This window comes from Sebastes umbrosus, chromosome 13, assembly GCF_015220745.1.
Source record: "Sebastes umbrosus isolate fSebUmb1 chromosome 13, fSebUmb1.pri, whole genome shotgun sequence".
Taxonomy (NCBI): domain Eukaryota; kingdom Metazoa; phylum Chordata; class Actinopteri; order Perciformes; family Sebastidae; genus Sebastes; species Sebastes umbrosus.
Window position 1 is genome coordinate 6,790,961 of NC_051281.1, and position 23,225 is coordinate 6,814,185.

General features: G+C 40.0%; 1 protein-coding gene across 1 annotated transcript in view; it reads left to right on the forward strand.

Annotated features, from left to right (window-relative positions):
• Positions 1-23,225, forward strand: part of htr2aa (5-hydroxytryptamine (serotonin) receptor 2A, genome duplicate a) — a 56,770-nt gene that overhangs the window by 21,897 nt on the left and 11,648 nt on the right. The window contains exon 2 of the mRNA XM_037789512.1: positions 9,794-9,994. Within this exon, the coding sequence (XP_037645440.1) occupies positions 9,794-9,994 (201 nt within the window). The remainder of the gene's footprint in view (positions 1-9,793; positions 9,995-23,225) is intronic.

A 23,225-nucleotide genomic window follows, 5' to 3' on the forward strand; every position in this document is an offset into this window, starting at 1 on the left:
TTCACTGCATCGAGCAAAGCCAATTTTGGGCGCTGCACGCTGTGGCGAGCGCAGCTTGAACAGGAGCTCAAACTGCACTGTGTCACGAGCATAGTCTGCTCTCTTCAGCCGAGAAACAACAGTCGGTGTAGCTCTATTGTCTTCCGGGTGGAACAAGTAGTACACGCTGTGCAGTTCCAGAAACAGGTTGAGATAACGAAAAGGAAAAAAGTGTGAAAATTTGCCATAAATCGGGAGAAATACGGGAGAATTGTGACCCCGGGAGTCCCACAGTCTGTGTGCACGCTCAAGCATGAGTTGCAAGTATGGTGTTTCTTTTGATTAGTTAAATATGTTTAAATTAAAGCAAAAGGATTCTTCAATCTCTAGTTGATCATCTTTGAATCAATTTTCACAAGATCTGTTTGACATTTACATTTCAATTTCCTTCTACATGTAACATTGAATAATGGCCCAATTATCACTAAAAGGAGAGTAAAAACTGAACTTCTTAACATTTATCTTTTGGTTTCCTCATTTTCACTTTAAATCTTCTTTCTTGTTGAATCTTTTTATTGTCACACAGATTAAACTGTTGGCTCACAGTCAGACTCCCTCATCTTTGTTTTGTTTCGGTTGAGAGTGCAATACGAGTTCAACGAGTTTAAAAATGCATGAGTGCCGTTTTGGCGGTGTATAAAAGAATCAGATGTTAACCGACAGTTGGCACATGTTACAGGTACAATTCACTGTAACTGTGACAACAGAAAACACACAGAGACAGGTTTTTGTTTAGCTGGGAGCTAAAAGTACAAAGGTCTTCCACTGTTGTTTGTTGTTGTTGTTCCTCGGGGCTCCAACCTGCCGCAGACCTGGCAGCTAAAATGTAGACTACAGTAGGTTGTGTCACATGAAAGCCTCCGTTGTGATTAACAGTCTGCAGCAGTCAGTCACCCAGAATGCACCTCCCTGAGAGACGACCCGAGTGATCGAATCTCCTCATGTCTCAGACAATCGATGCTCTGCGCTCTGTTCTCCTGCAGCTCCCCTCTCTGGACTCACCACATCTAAAACCAGAGAAGACTTGAAAGCCTGACCCGTTGTTCACCTTCACTGTTACACAACGAAAACACAGCTTTTTCAGATTCAGTGGTTTTTAAATTATGTGGGGTCACTCACAAAACAAGTCTGATTATTCACAGCGGCTTGTTTTGTTCTATATTTTAAGTCACATATACTAATTCTGATACATCTAATAGCTATTTTAGCTACATATTCAGAAATTCAAGAATCTAACCCGTCTTTATTATTTATATAGTTGAATAAAAAGTGTTTACAGCTGACAATTATTTTCTCGTTGGTCTATAAAACATTAAAAATAGTTAGAAAATACCATCATCTTTACTCCGTATCTTCATTCAACGGTTTATATGATACCTTACAAAAAGTTATACCTCATTTTTTTGTGCATTTTCCGACGAATGTCCAGCAATTTCCGCTCCAGTCTTTTTTCAAAATTAACTTCCGTCTTCACAGGAAACAACTTGTTTAGGTTTAGTCAACAAAACTACTTAGTTAGGTTTAGGAAACGATCGTGGTTAAGGTAAAAATAACATCGGAAGTGACGTAACTTAAGTACAGAAACATGACAAGTTTGTTTCTGGTTTCACACGGGATACAAACACCAGCCTCCTGGGAGAAAGTCTGGTGTTTTTTGACCGACCCATCCACCCCGACCTCCTCCCTACATGGCATTTGTTGTTTTCCCGGTTCACAATTACATTCAAAATTATTCCGTGAGTTATACACAAATTACAGTGCATTTACTTTTCATAGGTATAGTTACGAACGGTGTATAAGAACAGCCTCCAATGTGACGTCTTCAAATGTCTTCTTTTGTCCCACCAACAGTCCAAAACTTAAAGATATTAAATTTCCTGTCACATTAAAGAAGTTAATCTTCACATGTGAGAAAGGCTGGAGGTGGTGAACTTTGGGGATTTTTGCTTGTAAAATGATTTAAACGATTCTCAAAATTGTTGCTGATTAATTTTATGTCAATTGACTCTTCTTGAGTCCCGCCCCGTCAATAACAGTTGAGCAAGCTTGGAGCATTGACTATGTAAATCCCATGACATTGGTGTCACATTCTTCACGGACACATTACATTGTATATAGTCACAATTACTAAGAGGAACTTTAATTTTGTGTTGATTTTGGCAGTCCCTGCGGACAAAAGCAATAGTCTTTCCAAGCACCTGAGTCCCTTTAGAAAACCTTTCATGTTACTGCAGCAGTGTCCGACAGTCTGCCCAACCTGATCTCACGGGAAGCCGTATAAATAGCACGACATTACACAGACTTTCTGCATGTCATGAGGACACATTTTAGGCTTTTTATGTGTCATTTGTACGCCAGGAATGGAAAAACGTCATGTTTGATCTCTGTAAGGTTATAAGTTGCCCTGAATTATCTTTTGGTGTTATTTATTTTAATATACACGACGTCTAGCATCCCAACCGGAAAAGTTACCTAAGTCAAGTTCATCATCGTGAATATGTACTTCTACTGATACTGTAGTCCTTGCTGTCGGCTTCTTGAAGCTATATTGCCTGAAACTATCTGATACACACTGCGGCACCCGGCTAAACGGAACCGGCGTCACCATGTTTCTTTTTGTCAAGCTTGTCCGACCCAACGACAGTAACTAAGGGGGGCGGGACTTACGACTGGTCAATTGATTAATCAGTTGATCGCTTCAGCTCTTGTGTTTGTCACGATTGTTGGTTACAAAGTGACGAAAGGTATTTTATTTTAATGTAAATGTGCACAAACAAAATGTGTGGAAGCAAAGAAAGCAGGCCTTTAAAAACAAAGTTGATAGTTAAGTTAATTGTATTACTTTAACCATACATTATTAGACACCGCAGGATATAAAAAATAAACATTCCTGGCAGATTGTTTCTGATTTCAAGCAGAATTGAAAGTTACAAGACTTCTGTGTCCTGATGAGAGCGTGTGATCTGCTGGGGTGTCTGTATCGTAATCACTTAAATGATTCACTCTCCATAAAACGTATTACTGTAACACGCCGGCTTCTAAAGACTGCTTAGAGCAAGGAGAAAATGGGGTGGTGCCGAGCTGACTGGGTCTAATTGGTGTCAGGTACTGAGGAATAATGTCACAGTCGCAGCCTTTCCTGTGTTGAGGTTTTACAAGCCGGGGAAGCAGAAACGTCGGCTCCCGGCTCTTTGAGAGGAACAAGGCCGAGGTGACAATGCCAGAACATGTTGAGTTTAAAACCACAGCGGCAGTTTCATAAAGACAGCTCTGTCTGCAGGAGCAGCAGGCAAAAAGGCAAAAAGTCACATCTCAGCAGGTCTTGTGGGATTTTATTATTTTTTTTCCTGATATCTTTTGGGTTTGTGTGTGTGGGTCGGAGAAATTGTCCGTGAGGGATAATTCACTCTGGTTCCAGGTCATCACCATCAGAGGTTGTGGAGCCGGTAATAGCATGATACTTTATCAGTCCCTCAGGAGGAATTCTCCTTTCTCTTTGTGGGTCTCAACGGGGAACTCCGAATAGAGGATCAACCGCAGAGAAACATCCCTGCTGGAGTGGAAACAACAAACACCAGTCAACCATTTTAAAGCACCAAACTTAACTGTTAATGCATGTTTTAGCCCACTAACTTTAAATTGATTTCCTCCCGTCCGTGCAGCCAATTATTTCAGTTAATCTTTTGAAAATCTCAGCTCGGTCGCACCGAATGGTGTATGAATGACACGGCCATTTCAAAGTCATTTTGCGTGCAATAACAACGCCGTTCTTGCTTTTGTTGTGTCATTTCACACCATATAGTCTGTACTAACTCCAATGTTAACACATCCGTGTGAATATGTTACATTCACAGCTAGTGACGTGGAATAAAAAGTGAGAAAGACGGTGCTTACGGTGGGTCAGACAAACACCGGACTTGGTGTTCATGTCCCAAAGTGTTGTTGAGTTACATTAGTGATGTTTGTGTCGTATTTTTCACATGTTACGTTGTTAACGCACATATTTTATGTACTTATTTTAAGCCCAACCATGATGTTTTTCCTAAACTTAACTAAGTGGTTTTGTTGCCTAAACATAACAGCGACCAATTCACAGACTTCCTGCACCAAATGACACGTGAAAAGGCTAAAATGTGTTACCATGAGATCAAGTTGGAAAATCTACATGCAGAGGCTTTAACCTTGCTTAACATGAATAATCCATCATAGTGGACACACATAAGGAAATTTGAATTAACTTTACCTTTTGTGTAAGAAAATATGATGATGCTGCAGCTGTTGTGTATAATTTTACATAATTTTAGACAAAAGAGGATGAAACCATTTTTGGACATATTTGTGGAAACTGAGTGTGTTTCAATCAACCTGTTAATGCACATATAAAAAAATCTAAATATTGCAAAACAATGCCGCAAAAAAGTTGGTGTAAAGTGCAACAGAAACAGACTTAGTGAATAAATGATGACATAGCATGTGACTCAAATATCAGTGAAAAGCTGAAAACATGACATCTGTGTGGAGCGATGAGGAGACTGTAACCTTCCTCACATTATTACATGAAACAAAACAGAAATGTTATGTCATGTTTTCCACATGGTTTTCCATCGTTTGACTTTTTAGTCACGACTCAGGATGGGACTCAAACACAGACAATGCAGGCAGATAGTTCAATGATTTATTGCCAAATATACTGTATATAGGCTTCATGAATCATGAGGCAAGCAAGGTCAAAACTGGAAAAACAAAGAAATCCAAAGGGGTAGGCAGGAAATCAATAGTCAAAAAGATCAGGTAGAGGGTTTAAAACGGGTAGGTTACAAATTCCAGTTTTTCAGGTAACAGATTACAAAAGCTAGAAAGCAAAGCGAGAAGTACATGGAAACAATCTGACAAGGAACGAGTGGAAATGCAGGGCTGACGAGGGAAAATGGAAACGGGTGAGCAGGTGGAAAAGTCTGTTGGACAAGAATGGTAATTTGGAGAAGTGGGAATGTGGCTGTAGGGAGAGAAGACAGGCAGAATGTGAAAGGTTCTTCTTGCCTTCTGATAGCAAGTTAAGACATCTGTCCCTTTACAACAGGAGTATTCACAGTCTGACACTGCCCTGCAGGCAGCTCCTTTCAACCTCACGGCTCAGTTTTTCCTCTGATCTTTCAGCTGTGAGACCTTTAGACAGGTGTGTTCCTTTCCTTTTCATGTCCAATGAGTTGAATTGACTACAGGTGGACTCCAATCAAGGAGCAGAGACATCTCAAAGATGATCAAGAGAAGTGGGAGACACCTGAGCTCAATTTCAAGCGTTGTAGCAAAAGGTCTGAATACTTCTGTTAATGTGATATTACACTTTTTTCTTTTTAATGCATTTGCAATGTCTAAAATCCAGTCTTACCTTTGTCATGATGGGGTATTGAGTGTAGATTTTTTCTAGCATAAAGCTGCAACACAACAAAATGTGTAAAAAACAGATACTTTCTAAATGCACTGTATAGTGACTTCAATTTCTGTGCAACGCTTTGTTGCAGCGTGAAACATCTCAACATTTAAGATGGATTGCTATGAAACGTGCAATCGAGCAACACCACCAGGTCAACATGTGTTAGTTAGTTAGTTTGTACGTGTTTGTGAAACAGCATTTGCTCCACTTCTCTCCTCCTGAAATACAGAGAGGACGATCAGGCAAAGAGTTTTTTTTTTTACTTTCCAAAAACACTAAACACAGACTGAATAGAAACTTCAGTGTAGGAGAAGTAGCGTGGACAAAAAGAGATGGAGGAGGGCCGTTAGTGACTGAATGGCTCTGAATGCGAGACAGAGATTCGCAAATGGAAAACAAGGTGAAAGAGAAGGAGCCGGACAGAGAGAGACGGAGGACAAACACGATGTGAGTGCAGGAGGCGGAGGACGCTGAAATAAAAAGATGCCAAAAAAGAGTAAATCAGAGGAGCGATGATGAGGAGGAGGAGGCCGAGAGTATGGCGGTGACCATGGTGACATCGAACGACATGGATGAGTCATCTCCTCCCAAATAATAAAAGCCTTGATCAGGTTGTCTCTCACCTGTTGCATGGAGGGAACGACAGAGCATCAGGAGGAGGAGGAGGAGTAAATGCTTCATCCTGACCCTGAACACGATGTAGACGCCCCTGATGGTCTAATCCCCTCAGCTCCACGTCTATTTGTGTCGAGACCCTCGGGAGTAGATCCTGGGGAGGCTGTGACACCTCCCGACTGCAGATGGGGTTTTTTTCATTCGCCTGCTCGGACTGAGTTTGAATTCACTAATGTGTTCTGATTCACTGCCATTTCTGTGTGTCTACACTCTGTGTTATAGCGCTCTGATGCTTTAGCTACCATGCAGCTATGTTATGTTATATTCCATCTGTGGAGACAAAAATTTAAGTCACAACACATATACATTTAATAATATGTATTAAAATAAAAATGGGTTTATTATTCCCAAAGCCAATGAGCTTTAGTGACCGAAAGAATGTGATCGCAGATAGAAGTGGTCGAAATGAGTTTCCTCCTCAGGGTGGCTGGGCTCAGCCTTAGAGATAGTAGGGTGAGGAGCTCAGACATCCGGGAGCCGCTGCTCCTTAGTGTCGACAGGAGCCAGTTGAGATGGTTCAACATGTGATTAGGATCCTCCGGGATGCATTCCTTTGGAGGTTTTCTGGGCACGTCCAACTGGTAGGAGACTCCGGGACAGACCAAGAACACGCTCAAGAGATTATATATCTCATCTGGACTGGGAACGCCTCAGGATCTCCCAGGAGAAGCTGGAAAAGGTTGCTGTGAAGAGGGATGTCTGGACTATACTTAAGCCTGCTGCCACCCTGACCCGGCCCCGGATAAGCGTCAGAAAATCGATGAAGGGATGGATGGTGCTATTATTCCTCAAGACAAGAAAATGTAGATGAGGTGATGTAGGAAAAGTTTGCCAGGTCCTCTTTCTTGACTCCAACATTTTGTTAGCAGCATTCAAAAATCATACAGGGAGACAATTTACTGGAGATGCACCTGTAGCAGTGGAGGTCAACAGCGGTGCGGAGGCTCTGCAACATAGTGTGTGACAACCCAATCTCACGGGAAAGCGTATAAATAGTACGACATTACACGGACATTCAGCGTGTCATGAGGACACATTTTAGGATTTTTGCATGTCATTTGTACGCCACGCAACAAAACTATGCAAACGTCCGCAGTTAGGTTTAGGCAACAAAACCACTTGGTTAGAATTAGGAAAAACATCATGGTTGGACTAAAAATTAAATAGGTAAACTAAGTAAATTATACACTGAAACAATGTAACATAAGTACGGAAAACATGTCACAAACATCACTAACATAGCTTACAAATCAAAACACCGGTCTTGAACAGCTCTCTTCTGGTTGAAAGTTTACTTTTTCACCCCTCTGGTGATAAAGTCTCTCCATTTTTAATATATCCATCGATCCAACATTTATTTTTCTGCCGTGTGGTGAGTATCACATCCTAATGGAGCTGCCAGTGTGGCTGTATATTTTTAGACTTGTTGAATCCATTTTCTTTTAATAAAGATTTTTTTTCTTTTCTTTATCTGTTTCTTATGATCTCATTCTCCTCCGGTTTTATGCTATGCGCCTTTGAACTGCCTTGTGTGAAATGGCTTCTACAAATAAACCTGCTTCCTCTTGATGTATAGAATCTGCCTCCATTCACGTTAATATTCAACATATTGTATAAAGTCATTTCCATCTGCAGCTGAGTGGTTTCAAGACCAATTTACAGGCCTATATATAGAGACGGCTGCTGTAGGCGGCCATGAGGGAGATGTGCTGGTGTGTGTGTGTGAAGGTAACGTGTGTGCATGCGTGGTTCCAGTCTTCGCACCTGCTGCTCAGACAGTGTGCATGTATCTGGAGCATGTTCTCAGGTTCTGAAGCCGTCGGCCATGTTCCATCTGTATGACTCATTCCCATTTATCACTATGTGGTCACTGTGTAATTAGCTTTTCAGAGGCCACGGACGGGCAACGAGTCCATGAAAAGCATCACTACGCTTCCGCTAATTCTTTTTTATTACAGACAGTTGCATTAAAACAAATACAGTCTGGAACAAAAACTAATGCGCTCCAGCGCACCATTACTGTCCATTCGTATGAAACACAGGAATTAAGTAGCTGCTTACTTTTTCAGACTGGCTTTTAGTTCTGGTCCGTTTTGTGTTCACACTATAACCTTTCCAGTGGTGGAGGGTGACCAAGTACTTTTAGTTTATTCTTTTCATGCTATACTTTCTACTTCTACTCCACTATATTTACCTGAAAGCTATTAGTTTGTTTACAGATAAAGATTTTTTGCAAACAAAAATATGAAGCTGAAATGATTAGTCAATTTGTCGATTAACAGAAAATTAATTGGCAACTATTTTGATAATTTAAGTCATTTTTCATGTAGAAACATTTCATGGTTCCAGCTTCACAAATGTGTTTCCTTTTAATAATTGTAATAATTTAAACATATTTGTGGAGGTTTGTACAGAAGCTGTATGCATTCACCTGAGAAAAATAAATATGTGCCCTGTTTTTCTGAATCAACAATATTATTATAATTCTGAGAAAAGTTTTCATTGTTAAAAAAAAATGCTCTTTTTTTCTGAATTAGCGAGATACCTAAAAATCCTGCGAGAAGCTTTAGAGACAGATTTCATGGAAGCAAACATGTCCCGCCTCTTTAGTTTAAATCCAGTTTTATTTTGGTTTGGGTTTGAGACATTGGGAGACTCGAGTCTTTAAGTAATATGGTATTATTAGTTTGCCGACTTTGCGCAGGCACCTCAGGACAAGATGTGAAGCTCATTCTGGTCTGCTGGACATTGCGGTGTTTCTTCAGGATCAGTTGAACTGATATGTATATATATATATATAATGGATATAATGATGCATCTGAAATGCATTCAGGCTGGCTACGTGTTCACTTAAGAGTCAGGCAATTGCACCTCAGTTACACTCACGTCGTTATTGGGTTCCTCAGTGCTGGATTAAACTAACCAGGCCGGACATTTGCTTCCATAATAAAAGCTTCTTGCAAGATTTTGAGGTCTCTCGTTAATTCAGAAAAACAGAGCAGATTTTTTTTTCCATGAAAACTTTTCTCAGAATTACCGAGATAATACTATAGTCGTTAAATCAGTAAAAGATGTAGTGCAAATGTTGACTGAATTTTCAGATCATCTTCAAAAGAAAATGCAAATAAATGCTTATTTCTATCCACTACTGTTGTGTGAATATGAGTTCATTGGTTAATGGAGATAAACAGCTGGTGGAGCTAATTCTCCAGTCAGTGCCATTAAACCATTGCAGAAGAGGACACCCTGAGATGAGGTCATTAAAAGAGCTCCAGTCAAAGCTCAAACGATGGAAAACCATGATGAAACCGTGATAGAAATATGACATTTCATGTATTAATGTGAGGAAGGTTACAGTCTCCTCATCGCTCCACACAGATTGCACTTTGTCACATTTTGTTTTTATGGATTCACCAACTTTTCCACCTCAGCTAAGTATAAAAACCTTTATGAGATATTTAATTTGAATTCCACTGTCGACCTTTTTTGCCCCCTCATGAAAGGGCTGTTAAAATGTTTTGTGGGAAATGGAATAGAGGTATCGATTAATTCAACAGATTAGATCAGAACCAGGACACTAACAACTTCTTCTCTCTTCCTCTTCATCTTTCCATCCATCCACTCGTCCCCTCCTTACCCCTGCAGATTATGGGTGGCCGCTGCCCTCCGACCTTTGTCCCATCTGGATCTACCTGGACGTCCTGTTCTCCACGGCGTCCATCATGCACCTCTGCGCCATCTCTCTGGATCGGTACATCGGCATACGAAACCCGATCCACCACAGCCGCTTCAACTCCCACACCAAGGCCCGCATCAAGATCATGGCAGTGTGGACGATTTCAGTGGGTAAGAACACACACAGAGACATATGCCAGTTATTTACATGTTGAAACCAAAGACTTGTTTGTCTGCTTGTGTTGTGTGATCTGTGTTATGTTTAAGCTCTGCTATTTGCCTTAAATCTACTCAAAGTTCACAACAATGCACAGGAGTTTTCATGCTTGATATCGAAACATGAGGTGCTACTGTATGTTTATGGCTGTTTAAGCCGTGTTATAACATCAAAAGTAAAGTGTTATGATCTGTAAGTTGTCGAAAAAGTTTGCTCTGTTTGAGGAAGAGAGAATTGCATATTAACAACATCAGATTTTCTTTCTGAATAGAGAGCGTACCGGTGAGACAACAGCCCCTACAGACAGTGTTGCATTATGGGCTATTTGTAGCCTTAATGTTTGTAGGTCATTGAGTTTCTTCAAGTGGGTTTATAGTGTGTCTTTTAGAGTTAGTTTGCTAGTTTCTTAATGTGTCACGTTTGTATATTAGTTTAACTTTCAGACTGAAGCTTTGGTCATGTTACCTGATATTCCTGAAACCGCCTCTCGTCGTTTCCAGTGTCCTGAAAATAACGTTTCCACACAACGAGACTGCATTGTGAATTACATTTCAAGGGAAAGACATTTTGTCATGGATTAGGTTTGTTTTTGACGTGTCACAAATATGTTTCTAATGTCCCGTGTGAAACCAAAACTCAACGTTCATGTAACAAACACACTCATTTTAAGCCAAACCATGATGTTATACTAAACCTAACCAAGTAGTTTTGTTGCATTTTTGTTTTGTTTTGCTTCAATTTACAACGTTAACCACGTGTTTAAAACTGCAACCGTAAAATGTGTTTCCCACGAAACGTAATTGAAAATGCAGTTTAGTTGTAAGGGAACGTAATTTTGTAGGAGACATGAAGGGTTGCACACAGAAGCTTACAGTATACAGCAGTAATAGGTGTACTTGGCTACTTCTGCTGTTGCCAGGGGAAGATTGTGGAGTAGCTCAGTTACTTGAAAATTAAATTTAATTGAACAGAAATAAGTGAAAGGATTTGATTAAAGAATATATGTGTTTAGGAAGAGGACAAACACACAGGTAGGGCTACACATGTTTTAGTAAGTTGCCTATAGAGGCCGGTGAGCTGAGAGGAAGTTTGGGGCTGTGATTTGATTAGAAGGTTGAGGTGGTACAGCAGTAGTAATGTACTGTGCTACACATCTCACTGAGCACACATTGTGAATCCACCAAACCACGGCTCTGGAAATAACAGTTTGTGTTTCATAGTCAAGGATGAAACATACCCTCTCTGACGCGTACGACCTTGCTTATTGTAACTGTCCTCTTTGCAGATGGACAAACGTTATTCAGAAATGCTTTGGATAAAGTGAACTCTCTGTATGGAGAGGCCATGGTTAAAAACTGTGATGGAGAATAAAGCAGAGAGAGAACAAAGCTGCTAACTATGAGAGTAGGAGGGCAGTCAGCTGCTCAGGAGATGCAATTTCCCCCTGTTCAAGACAAAAGCGACATTTATGACTCCATATAATTTTTATGGAGGTGAGGGAACAATCAGGTCCTGATAGTTGGCTTCTGGCTGCCTGGCTGGTATCCAGCTGTTCAGGTCAATGGAGCCATGATTAGCAGGAAATGTAATGATGGGGCTGCAGACGATGGAGGTGGTGGTGGGGGGGGGGGGGGGGGGATGAGCAGAGTGCACATTAGCTCTGTACGGCCATTATTAACACAAAGATGGAGGTAAATAAAGAACAGTATGAAAATACATTTCAGTTTCAGCTGATAGCGTTTCAGTTAGCAGGCTGCAACAACAAACCATCAGTTATTGTTTGATTCAAGTTGAATTATTCAAAAACGTCTCCATTTTCCTGATCTAATCGATTTGTTTTTCTCGTTGTTAGTCGACATGCTTTCACACTAAGCTAATTAAGATGAGAAATGGTGGAAAAGTTCATTTTTATCCAGGTGGCTTTGTGCCCAGCCCTCAGATATTATCTAGTGAATGAATGGATGGCAGGAACATTACAGCTAGACGTCAGTGTTGTTAATGATTTACAGGCTGACATAACTGAGTTATCCTGATTTTATGAGATAAAAGACGATCAGCGCTTTGTTCAGGAGAGTGATGCAAGTGTCAAATCTACAGGATGAAGGGTGATGAAGAAATGTCACCTTGAAAAATGTAATGTCACTTTTCTTTGGTTGGATTACAGAGACAAATACAAAGTGCTCAACTGAACTAATTGAACTACCCAAAGTACTGGCATTATCTTCAAAATGGATGAACCCCCAGTTTGTTATGATGAATACAAAACTAGCGATAATAAACTGAACTTTAGAATAAGTAATAATAATAAATGGAATGTAAGTCAGTTTCAGTATGAATGCAGTGGCTAATATGAGGCGCGTGTTGTCAGGATGTGGTGGCCTTATGGTTACCCATAACACCTTTCTCCACATAGGTCTCCATATATGTTTACATCAGTGGACAACCTCCGGTGAAGCCAATGCTGAAATGCCTTCATTCTTTCTAATAGCCAGCAGGGGGCGACTCCTCTGGTTGCAAAAAGAAGTCTGATTGTATAGAAGTCTATGAGAAAATGAGCCTACTTCTCACTTGATTTATTACCTCAGTAAACATTGTAAACATGAGTTTATGGTCTCAATCGCTAGTTTCAAGTCTTCTTCAATACAGCATGATGTTCATTTAGTAAATTATGGTCCCATTTAGAGTCAAATAGACCATAAAGCAGGGGGTGCTTTAGGGCGTGGCTACCTTGTGATTGACAGGTCACTACCAACGCGTTGTCCAGTCTGGGAGTTGTCTGAGTTTTCGTGTGACAACGTTAACCCTTTCATAGTGTGTTTCAGTTCATAACAGTTAATTAAAAGTTAACATTTTGGTTACCTAAAAATATCTTCGGTCTGTACTTTTATTGTTATGCATTGAATATAATATGAAATATCCTTAAAATATGTCCCCTATGTCAGTTTACTCAATGATAGAAATAAAAAAAGTTGGAAACCACTGGTCTATGGTCTACATGCATCTTTGCAGGAACACAATATTCGAGTCGTGAGGTTTGTTTTCAAGCCCTTAAAGCTGCTTGTAACTGGTAGAACCCAATTTAAAGAAGCAAGCAATTTATCAGGTTGGAAGAAACTAGTTGGGGTTATTTGTATAGTCCAATATCTGTACGTCGGTTCTTAAGATTTCTAACTAAACAAGAAGAAACTTTGGGAGAGGCACTTTAAAGAGCGATCCTTCCTCCTCTGATAACTGGGGCGGCAATAGGAGCTGATTACAACAAATGAATATTGTAAGAATTGACTTTAATACACAGTCCAGCAGTGGGATTATAATAAACCCACTGAAGTCTGTCGATACGACCGTTACAATAAGTCCAATTAAAGTACTTCAGAGAAATAATGGTGTGAATAAGTTCAATAGCAGCTCTTCACATTGTTCACAGTCAAAGAGGGGCAGGTGGAGCAGGTGGGTGGATGTGTGGAGGACGAGGTTAGTGAAGTGGGGGAAGGGAGAGCTTGACCAACTCCCCTGCACCTCCTGTTTTTCACAAATAATCCTTCCACACTCATTGTGTTTTCTCCAAACTTTATTGACCAAAAACAAAGGCACTAATTCATTTGGAGCGAGTTGTCAGCCTCGCCTAATGCCTGCAGCTTCTCGGCAGCCCAGAGGTCTGCGTTTGCTTCCTGTTGCCTCCACTTCATTAGCTCTGTCATTCCGCGCTGTGTGTTAATGGCCGAGTCCTGCCGGAGCTGCAGAAAGCTAATTTAGCCTTCCTTCCTCATCCAGATCCAAAGCACGATAGCTGGGATTCGCTCATCATTTACATTCTCTTCCCGATAAATGAATGCAGTTCTGCAATTTATCTGAGATGTGGAGATAACTTTCACTGTTTTACTGTTGTTGTTCAGCTCTTCTGTGCAGATGAAATCATCTACTGGAAAACAAGCATGGGGTCACAATAACACAAAAACAACATAATAATGAGGTGGTTGAATAATAGTTACTTTAACTAAACAGATGATTATCAGGTCCAGACTGTAATTTATACATGTTTGTATATTTTTATGATGATCCGATCTTTAACCTGTTTTTATTTTGAATTTGCAACTGATTTATATTTTATATTTTATTTGCAGTCTTTCCTACTTTGTACTGCAACTGCTGCACAGTAATATCCCTCGGGAGAAATAAAGTTCTATCTCATCTTAAATATATAAACAACTATTATACGGATTGTGATGAAATGTGGTTCAGACATTAATGTTTCCCTCAGGATGAATTGTAATAACTTGGGTGATCCTCTGATTTTTAAGTGTGAAATCTGCCATAGTTTGTTGAAATGTAGTAAAATGAGATTTTCGTAAGCGGGCCCAATGGAAACATAATAGGTGACGCCAGCACAATAATTAGCACATCTTCTGCATCTATACGTAGCATATGCACATCATGCGTAGTCAAAGGCTGTGTTCCATTTCCTGGGCAGCAGACCAGGTAGACTGAATTTCCACTGATCTGAAAACAACATAGTCTAGTTGAAGTCATTGTCAGTTAATTAGATGTGGACGCGGTTTCGGACCAGCTCTGGGCCAGACCCATTCGGACTCGTTGTCTGATGACATGAACACTCGTAAGCTGTTGTAAACATTGCGACCTTCCATCCCTTGTTATGATTTCATGCTTCTGTATTTTGTCATGTACGAGGGACGAGTTGATTCTTTTTGTTTGTGGCATATCCTCCTCCACATTTTCATTATTGCTCTCTATATTTACTTTCATTCCCACCCTGTTGCTTTGCTAGTGTCACCACTTCTGCTTCGTCTCTGACAGGAAAGGTTCTGTGTTGTTTTCAGCCTTCAGAGGCTACAAGAAGAAATGACTCAGAGACATTTACAGTTTGTTTTGGTGATGCAACATCGGCCTGTTTAGCATTCAGCTGAGATATAAGCCTCTGCCATATATTCACTTAATCCATGCATGCACGGATATTTGTGATCAGTGTATGGAGAGAATCAGTAGAGAAAAATATTAAGGGTTAGTTTTAGTTGTAGCGCCTCAGTGTGTGCAACTCAGTCATCTTAAAAACACAATTCTAATACAGTCACATATCAAGAATATTGTTCTTTGTTTTTCCTTACTTGTATGTATTTTACAGTGGTTACACCATCTCTGCTCAACTGAGTTAAGACATTTAAAAATACATGAGGAAATAATAGTTGACATAGTACAAAAACACAGTGAAAACACACACAAACGACCAAAAGATCACTCAAACTACCAGGCAATATTTGTGTGTTTTGATGTTTTTTGTTTTGATAACTGATTTATATATCTTATATTCTTAATATAGCTTAATTTGTTGGTCTTCTCATTGTGGCACCTTCAAGAGCAAACCTGAAGATGTGACGCCGAAGTGACGTGCATAATTTGTTAAGACAAAAAAAGCATTTGTATTCGCTACCAAAATAACAGTTTTGACAATAAGTGCATTTCAGTCCTCCTTCTTTTATGCTATTGTTAATTTGGCAATACAAAAAACTGAATAGAAATGCTGGCAATTCAAAAACAGAAAAGCAAATCATTAAAACGTTTTTACGCTTGGCTGAGGTGTAAAAGTTGGTGCATCATTAGCACTATAATCTAATAATATAATATAATTTGGACATGATCCATTTTGCATAATGTGTGCTTTTACTTTTATTGCTTTAAGTATATTTCAATGCTAATACTCTTCTGCTTACTTTTACTTTAAGTCCATTTGTGAATGCAGAACTTTTAACATTATTTAAAACTCTTCCTGATCACAACTTTATATAAGTGACACGATGATATAAATGAAGAAAACAAGTTTTCTGTGCACTGAAATGAAGTAAACTCGTGGCTGCCTGGAAGGTAGGACATCAATCTAAAACCTGAAGGTTTCTTTGTGAAACTCTCCGCAGTAAAGAGGACAGTTTGAAGATAATGGGCCAAAACAGCAGTATGTTCCTGATATAGCTCTCAGTTTGTTCCAGAGTAATGTTCTCTCTGTTTCTGGCTTCAGTAGGAAGGTTTGTAAGTAGTTTAGTTTTGATATTTTTATATTTTAGCAGAGTAGTTCAGGTCTAATTTCCTTCTCTCTTTAAAGAGCTGAGATTTAACTCTCGCTGTGAGCATTTTGTTCGACTCTCCCACACAGTTTCACGGCTGATTCTTTGTACGTTTTTAACATCTATATGTAAATAACTCGAGGCTAAAGCTAAAAAAAAATGCAGCTGAGCTGAATCTCCACAGAGTCGACAGGAGGAAGAGTTTAATAATGTGATGTCAGCGTGGCGGGCAGCGGGGCGGCCTCAGGCGGCGTCACAGCCGGCCTCAGTGCCCCGATACGCTGTGCCTCCCACGAGCCCAATGAGATTATCTCAGGGTTAATTTTTTATTTTTATTCACACACATAAACGTCGCCTTGGTTTCCTCCTCGGGTTCGTCGTGAGGAGGAGGAGGAGGAGAAAGGAGCGCTGATGTTGCCTCGTGGGAGTGTGATGGCTGGCGTTAAGTCAAGCCTGTTCCTGCAGTGAGTCGTGGTTACGCTCTGATCTGATTGGACGTAACATCAGGACTTACACATTGTTGCACAGAGCAGGAGAGGGGGTGTACATGCACACACTGGCACGCATCAATGCATGCTGGTAATGTGTGTGTGTGTGTGTGTGTGTGTGTATGAACTTCTCCAAAATTATATAATCCACACTGAAATGTTCATGTGTTTCTTCAAAAATGTGTTACTCTGCACCAAACACCCTGCTACACACACACACACACACACACACACACACACACACACACATTGTCTCACTTCATTTCCCTGCTGCACTTTATTAACTTTTCACATAGTTCAAGGCGACAGCAGCAACTGGAGAAATCCATGCAGAAAAAAAGCTTACTAAAACATTTTATCTTCCAGTTAAACTACAAAAAACAGTATTGATATCATAACATGAATTCTTCATTGTTTTTTATGTAATACAGAAAAATGTGTGTTTAGTTCGTGCTGGGTGCTGCAGTGATGGCGGCATTGCTAAAGAGTGTAACACATGAATCATCCAGTTATTTAACACTATACAACATGATAAATACATTGTGTGTGTATGTGTTTATTTACTCCAGCTCGACTTAAGGGCTGTTGTAAAAGTACACACCATGCTGAAATATTTGCTCTTCAGATCTTTTTGTACATGATGTTGGTCAGCCATGTCTCCTAAAAACACATTCCCATACAACTAAACTGCATTCCCAATTACGTTTGGAAGGAAACATATTTTGTCGCGGATTATGTTTGTCTGTTTCGTATCAGAAATACCTGTCTCTGCGGATGGCCGCAGCCAGTGACGTAGTACAACGAAAAACGCACAGAGCAGGTGACATAGTATATCGAGCGACCGTGAATGAACGTTGAATAAATTACGTTGTGCGTAATATGTACAATACGTACAATAGGTACAATAAGATATGTACATTAAATAAAAACATTATTGAATAATAAGGGGTATAACAAGCGAGAAAGTCCACTGCTAGTGTCTGCTGGCGTCTTCCTCTGGAGACCGCTGTTCGTGTCCCATTTGAAACGTAGTAATTTCTTGCGTTTTCGTTTTGTATTTAAGTCATTTTAATAGACATAAAACATATCTATATATCATGTCTCATACATATCTATATGCGACTTACCAAGAAGCAACTTGAGACATGAACAACTCATAATCCTTACCGTTAACCTTGTTCATATTTTTGTCATTGCGTACATTTCTGTATATATTTTGTATTGTTTTTTTGCACCGTTATTGATATTTTATATTTGCATTATTTCTTACTTTGTACTGCAACTGCTGCATAACAGATCAATTAAGAGCTATCTCATCTTATAGCATCAGCATGCTAACATGCTCCATCCAATAGTTGTTGACATATTTCAGTCTGGAACAAAGTTGTGGACAGACCGATGAAAAAGCAGTGGGATCGGTGCTCAGTATCATTCAACACTTTTAGTTTATATAATTTATCTGAAATAATATTGGGAAAGAAGAGAGGTTGCATTGTTACGTTCCTTCCCCGATACATAAAGAGAGAAGAAAGTAGAGCGTTAAAGATGCAGAAAGCAGGAAAGATGGGAGCTCTCCCAGTGACCAACCGTAATAAACTGAGTCTGTAAGTCATGTGTGAAACTGTATGAATGTGAGGCTCCATCTGCTTCTACAGCATAAACAACAAAGTGTAAACACTGTTATGAATTTCCAGCGTTGCTTGTTGAGCACGAACACGACAAATATTGATTCACTGGAGTGGAAACGTCTTTTGACACAAACCACATTCATTACAAACCATTTCCTGCGAGGCTTGTTTTCACTTTTCCGCTCAGTGAAGTCTGAAGGAAGACATCTGCGTCTTATTTCTTATTTTTACCTCCTGCTGAAGATTTAACCTGAGTTCATTTGAACAAGTGATCACAAGAGAAGAAAAATACTAACTGTGCTGTGGGACAAACACAAGAGACTGGAAACGTTACACCAACCTGTTTTCCTTTTCTTATACAGAGCTATGAGAGAACGGCTCCATGGATGTCTGTGATTACTCTGTTATTTGAGGTACAGTTGCAACAAACAGTGTAGTAGTAGTGCTTTACAAGTATTTCCATTTTCTGCTCCTTTACACTTCTAATATTGTACTTTCTACTTCTCTACATTTATTTAATTACTTATAGTTACTTTTTACACAAAAAAAATATATGCTTATATGCTATGAAGCAGTATAATACTACTATTCTATGTAGTAAACAACGTATCTAATATGTCTCCACATTGATGAACTACAACATTAAAATACTTTTACATGTATTTGTAAGTGATAAAAACAGAATAATATAATATTTTATAATGATATAACACTGTGAAAGGAGCCATTCTGCACAATGAGTTTCAGATTGTGGTATTTCTACTTTTACCTGAGTAAATGATCTGAGTACTTCTTCCACCGCTGTCAACAAATAGAGCTGCATGCAGCAGCTACGAAATAGCAATAACAAAACACACATTGCAGCGTGTGTGTTGATATATAAATGTGTTAGAAGCAGCAGCCCAAACGTGTGTGTGTGTGTGTGTGTGTGTGTGTGTGTGTGTGTGCAGGCAGGCAGACGGCTCGGTGTTTCCCAGTGGGAGTGTTACAGTGGCTCATCCAGAAACTGGAGGGAAACCAACTGACACACACACACACAGATACATGGACGTCGATTCGTCTGTGGCACTAGATCAGACCTTGAACACACACACACACACACATAATCTGTCTGTTCTGACTCACACACAGATGGTTAATATTTTCCCTAATTAAAATGATTGGAAACACATTTGATTCATATTAATTTGAAATTGAAATCTGGCTGGACCATACACAAAATATCTCATTGTATATAGAAGTCCAGTGGTGGAAAGTATTTTCTCATTTACTGGATTCAAGTACAATTTAGTATTTTCCATTTCACGCTTTATGGCACACTAGTTTTTTTCTCTCCACTACATTTAGCTTAGCTTAATTTAGCTGACCTTTGGACAGAGCCAGGCTAGCTGTTCCCCCCCGTTTCCAGTCTTTATGCTAAGCTAAACTAACCTACTGCTTCATATTTATCGTACAGACATGAGAGTGGCATCAATCTGAACATCTAACTCCAAGCTAACTGCACGTGGCATAGGCCTCCGTAGATGGCGCGCACTACGAGTATGCAGAGAGATGTTTATGCTCAGCGCGCTGTTCGTTGCAGTATGCTCCAAAACACCAGAGGGCGTAGAAACGAAAAAGTATTTGGTGGATATGCAAGAAGTCAACAAGTCTTACCGGAAAGGAAAGTGTTACCAGACAGTGCGTAGTTACAAAAATTCACGACCAAACGCCACGACAACTTGTGGAGCCTTCGCGCACAACGTGAAAGCTGTGATGACGCATCTTTTCCTCGTGCCGGCTTCACTACGGAGACCATAAACCAGACTTAAGACAGCAAATGGTCCCAAATATGAAACTTTCCCTTTAACCATAGATTATTTGCCATAACTAATCTTCCCCTGACCTTCATCATACCGTAGTTGACGGGCAGATATTGTTGAAAGCAAGAATTTTAAAAACATTGACAGTCATGTCTGGCAGTACAGTTTGTGCATTTACAGTCGTGCGTATATGAGGACGGTAAACAAGCAGAGTCTTGGATGAATTTTATATAAAAAAGATGAAGTAGACGTTTCCATCTCTTAACTTGCACAGAAACAATAACAGCCAGCAGCAGAGAGCAGCGCTGGCTCTCTGTCACTAAAACACTCAAGACAAGTGTCTTTCAGAGCCGAGAGTAAACACAATTTTAGCAGGAATTAAAGCTCTAATCCATTCAGAGCTGCTGTTGAGATCTGAACCCCCACAGTCTAATAATCACACAGCCTGGCACACACAACACAGAGCTGAAGGTTGGCATCGAGTGCTGTTACTGGAGGAAAAAAGGCCATTGTGTGTGTGTGTGTGTGTGTGTGTGTGTGTGTGTGCGTACGTGCGTGCGTGCGTGTTGCTCAACTCCCTAGAGTTTTTATGTTTGTGTGGAGGTTTAAATGCTCCTTTCCTCTTCTTTCCTTCCCTCCTTTCCATGACCCAGAAACAGATCTCCTCTTCATCAGGATGGAAAGATGAAGAACATTCTTCAAACTGAATGTTTGAAGGTGGATTTCATTGCAAATGTATGTGTGTCTTTCTGTCAGTGGGAGAGTTTGCATGATGTGCATCGCTTCGTGGCACCGTGTACCACGGAGCGAGATTAGTGTGTTAGTGAGGTATGTTGAGCCTAAAGACTTTTCAATGTTAAGAAGGTGGCTCTATTTTAACCTGGCTAGATCACCATGGCAACGTATGCTGCATTGTTAAAGGCCCTCGCACATCAAGTCAGTATTTTTCGTCCGAAATTGTCGCATGTTTAAAAAATAAATACGACCTCATGTTGTGACAATCACATACTGATTCAGAACAGGTTCAATTTTCTGTGTTTTTTTTGCGTCCGTCAAAAGACAAAAAAGGGTTGTTTGTCATCTGGATTTTGGCAGCTGGACAGAAAGAGAACAATATTTAACCTGAAACAATAAAGGTGAGGCGGGTCTCTAGTGGGAATTAAACCCTTTGTAAATGTAGTAGGTCCTCACAGTTATAGTAATACGAACATCTGTATGTGCAGTGCAGAGCACACACAGAGACTGAATCACTGACAGCATCACAGCAGGTACGAGCCGTCAGAGCTGCACAGTAGTTTTGAGTTAAACAGTTTTTTGCCTCAGGATGGGATCTTCCATCTGAATCACTGCTTTCCACATCCGTCACTTCACCCACAATCACTGCAACTCTGGCAGAGCTGAACGTTGGATTTCCCTTCAGACCTCACCTGACAGACACGACGAACTTGAACAGAATAACCAACACGTTCTCATCCCAACTGACGCTTGGTCAGAGCCCTCAGCGTCACTTTACAGTCGCAGTAAACACGTGATTAATGTTGTCAATTCAAACAAAAACACTTGCTTAGGTTTAGGAAGCAAGACCATGTAGTTAGGTTTAGGAAAAAAAAACATGGTTTGGCTTAAAATTACTAAATTTGTAAAGTGAAAATTAAACTTAACGTTGTGAACAAGGGACACAAACAGCCCAGTGTTTCTTGGACATCTGTTTTTAGTCACAAAATGCAACCCATCTCTTCTAAATCACATTTATATACAGATTTGTTTCCCATTTTGATGTGAAACATACTTTACGGAGCTTTATAGTGAGTTTCAGCTCATTGTTAAGCTGTTTTGGTGCACTCTCACAGCTCTCATAGCATCAATTTCAGAGAAAAAGCTGTAAAAAGCCACTGTATAATGCATTTATTCATCTTTATCTGACTTCTACTTGGTAGATAAACATGCTCTATGTTTTGGAGCTTCAGTTCCCATAATGCTTTGGGTGATGTTGTTATGGATTCAGTAAACTACGCTGTGAGCTACAACTTGAGCTTGTTCTTTTTTAGTCTATGTTTACATTTTGTGAAATTGTCACCATTAAAAGTATATGTAAAATTAGCTGTGAGCTCTTGTTTGCATTGTAGCCATGGATGTACAGACAACTATCACAGCATGACTGTAATACTGAGAAAAAAAATTAAAATGCGATGATTCTCAGGTAGTTAAGCATATTTTTTTCTGATTTATGAGCAGATTTAAGGTTTAATCATGATGGATATCAGAGATGATGATCTCCTTGGAAAGTATAAGTCACACTGAATCTAAAAATATATTTTATGATCATCAGTTACACCAGGTACAGACAATGGAAATAAATCCCAGCTTTTACAACATGATTGCAGTGTCATAAAACACAGTTTAAGGAGCCATTTACTCAGAATGAAGTGTTTTGAGTTAAGATTGATTGTCTGAAACGATCAGTTTTCAGTCTGCAGCTTTTCTCTTAAATTCCTTTATCGCATTTAGAAATGAAACCCTGAAAGTCTCCCTCTCCTCTCTCTCCCCTCCCTCCTCCTTCATCTCCTTTGTGTCTAAAGCGCCCCCCTCCGCTCTGTTTTCTCTCACTTGATGCCCTTTCATCTTCTCTCCCACTTCTGTCAAGTTTTCCCTCTTCCGTCTTGTGTCTCTGATTTCATGTATTTAGAGCAGAGAGTTGCCATCAGGGAGAAAGAGAGGAAGACCAAAAAAACTGACTAAAACTAGCTTCTGATTTGTGGATTCGGTAGAAGTGCTGGGTGACGGATGCTCGGGGAGGTTATCCGAAGAGCTCAGTGAATCCACACGCTCGAATTAACAATGTCACCTCGACAAATATCATTTGATCAGCTGGATATGAAGCAGACTGTAATGATATTTTCTCTTTCTTTGTATAGAACTCTCATGCAAAGTCTGTTTCCCCCTCTCTCTCACCTTCAGTCTGTCACACATTTAAAGACTGTAATGATGAATATGGGATACCGGGATTAGTCAGGAAAACTAATCACCTGCCTTTTTAAACACACGCAGACCCTCATATTCACAGCAGTCGGCCTGTATTCACCCTCTAAATCTCATTTTGTAATGACGAGCCTGCGGCGGATTCACATTTAGCCTGAATATTATCACCATGGAGTTTTAATAACAGCAGATGCCAGAAGAGTGTGTGTCCCTGAGC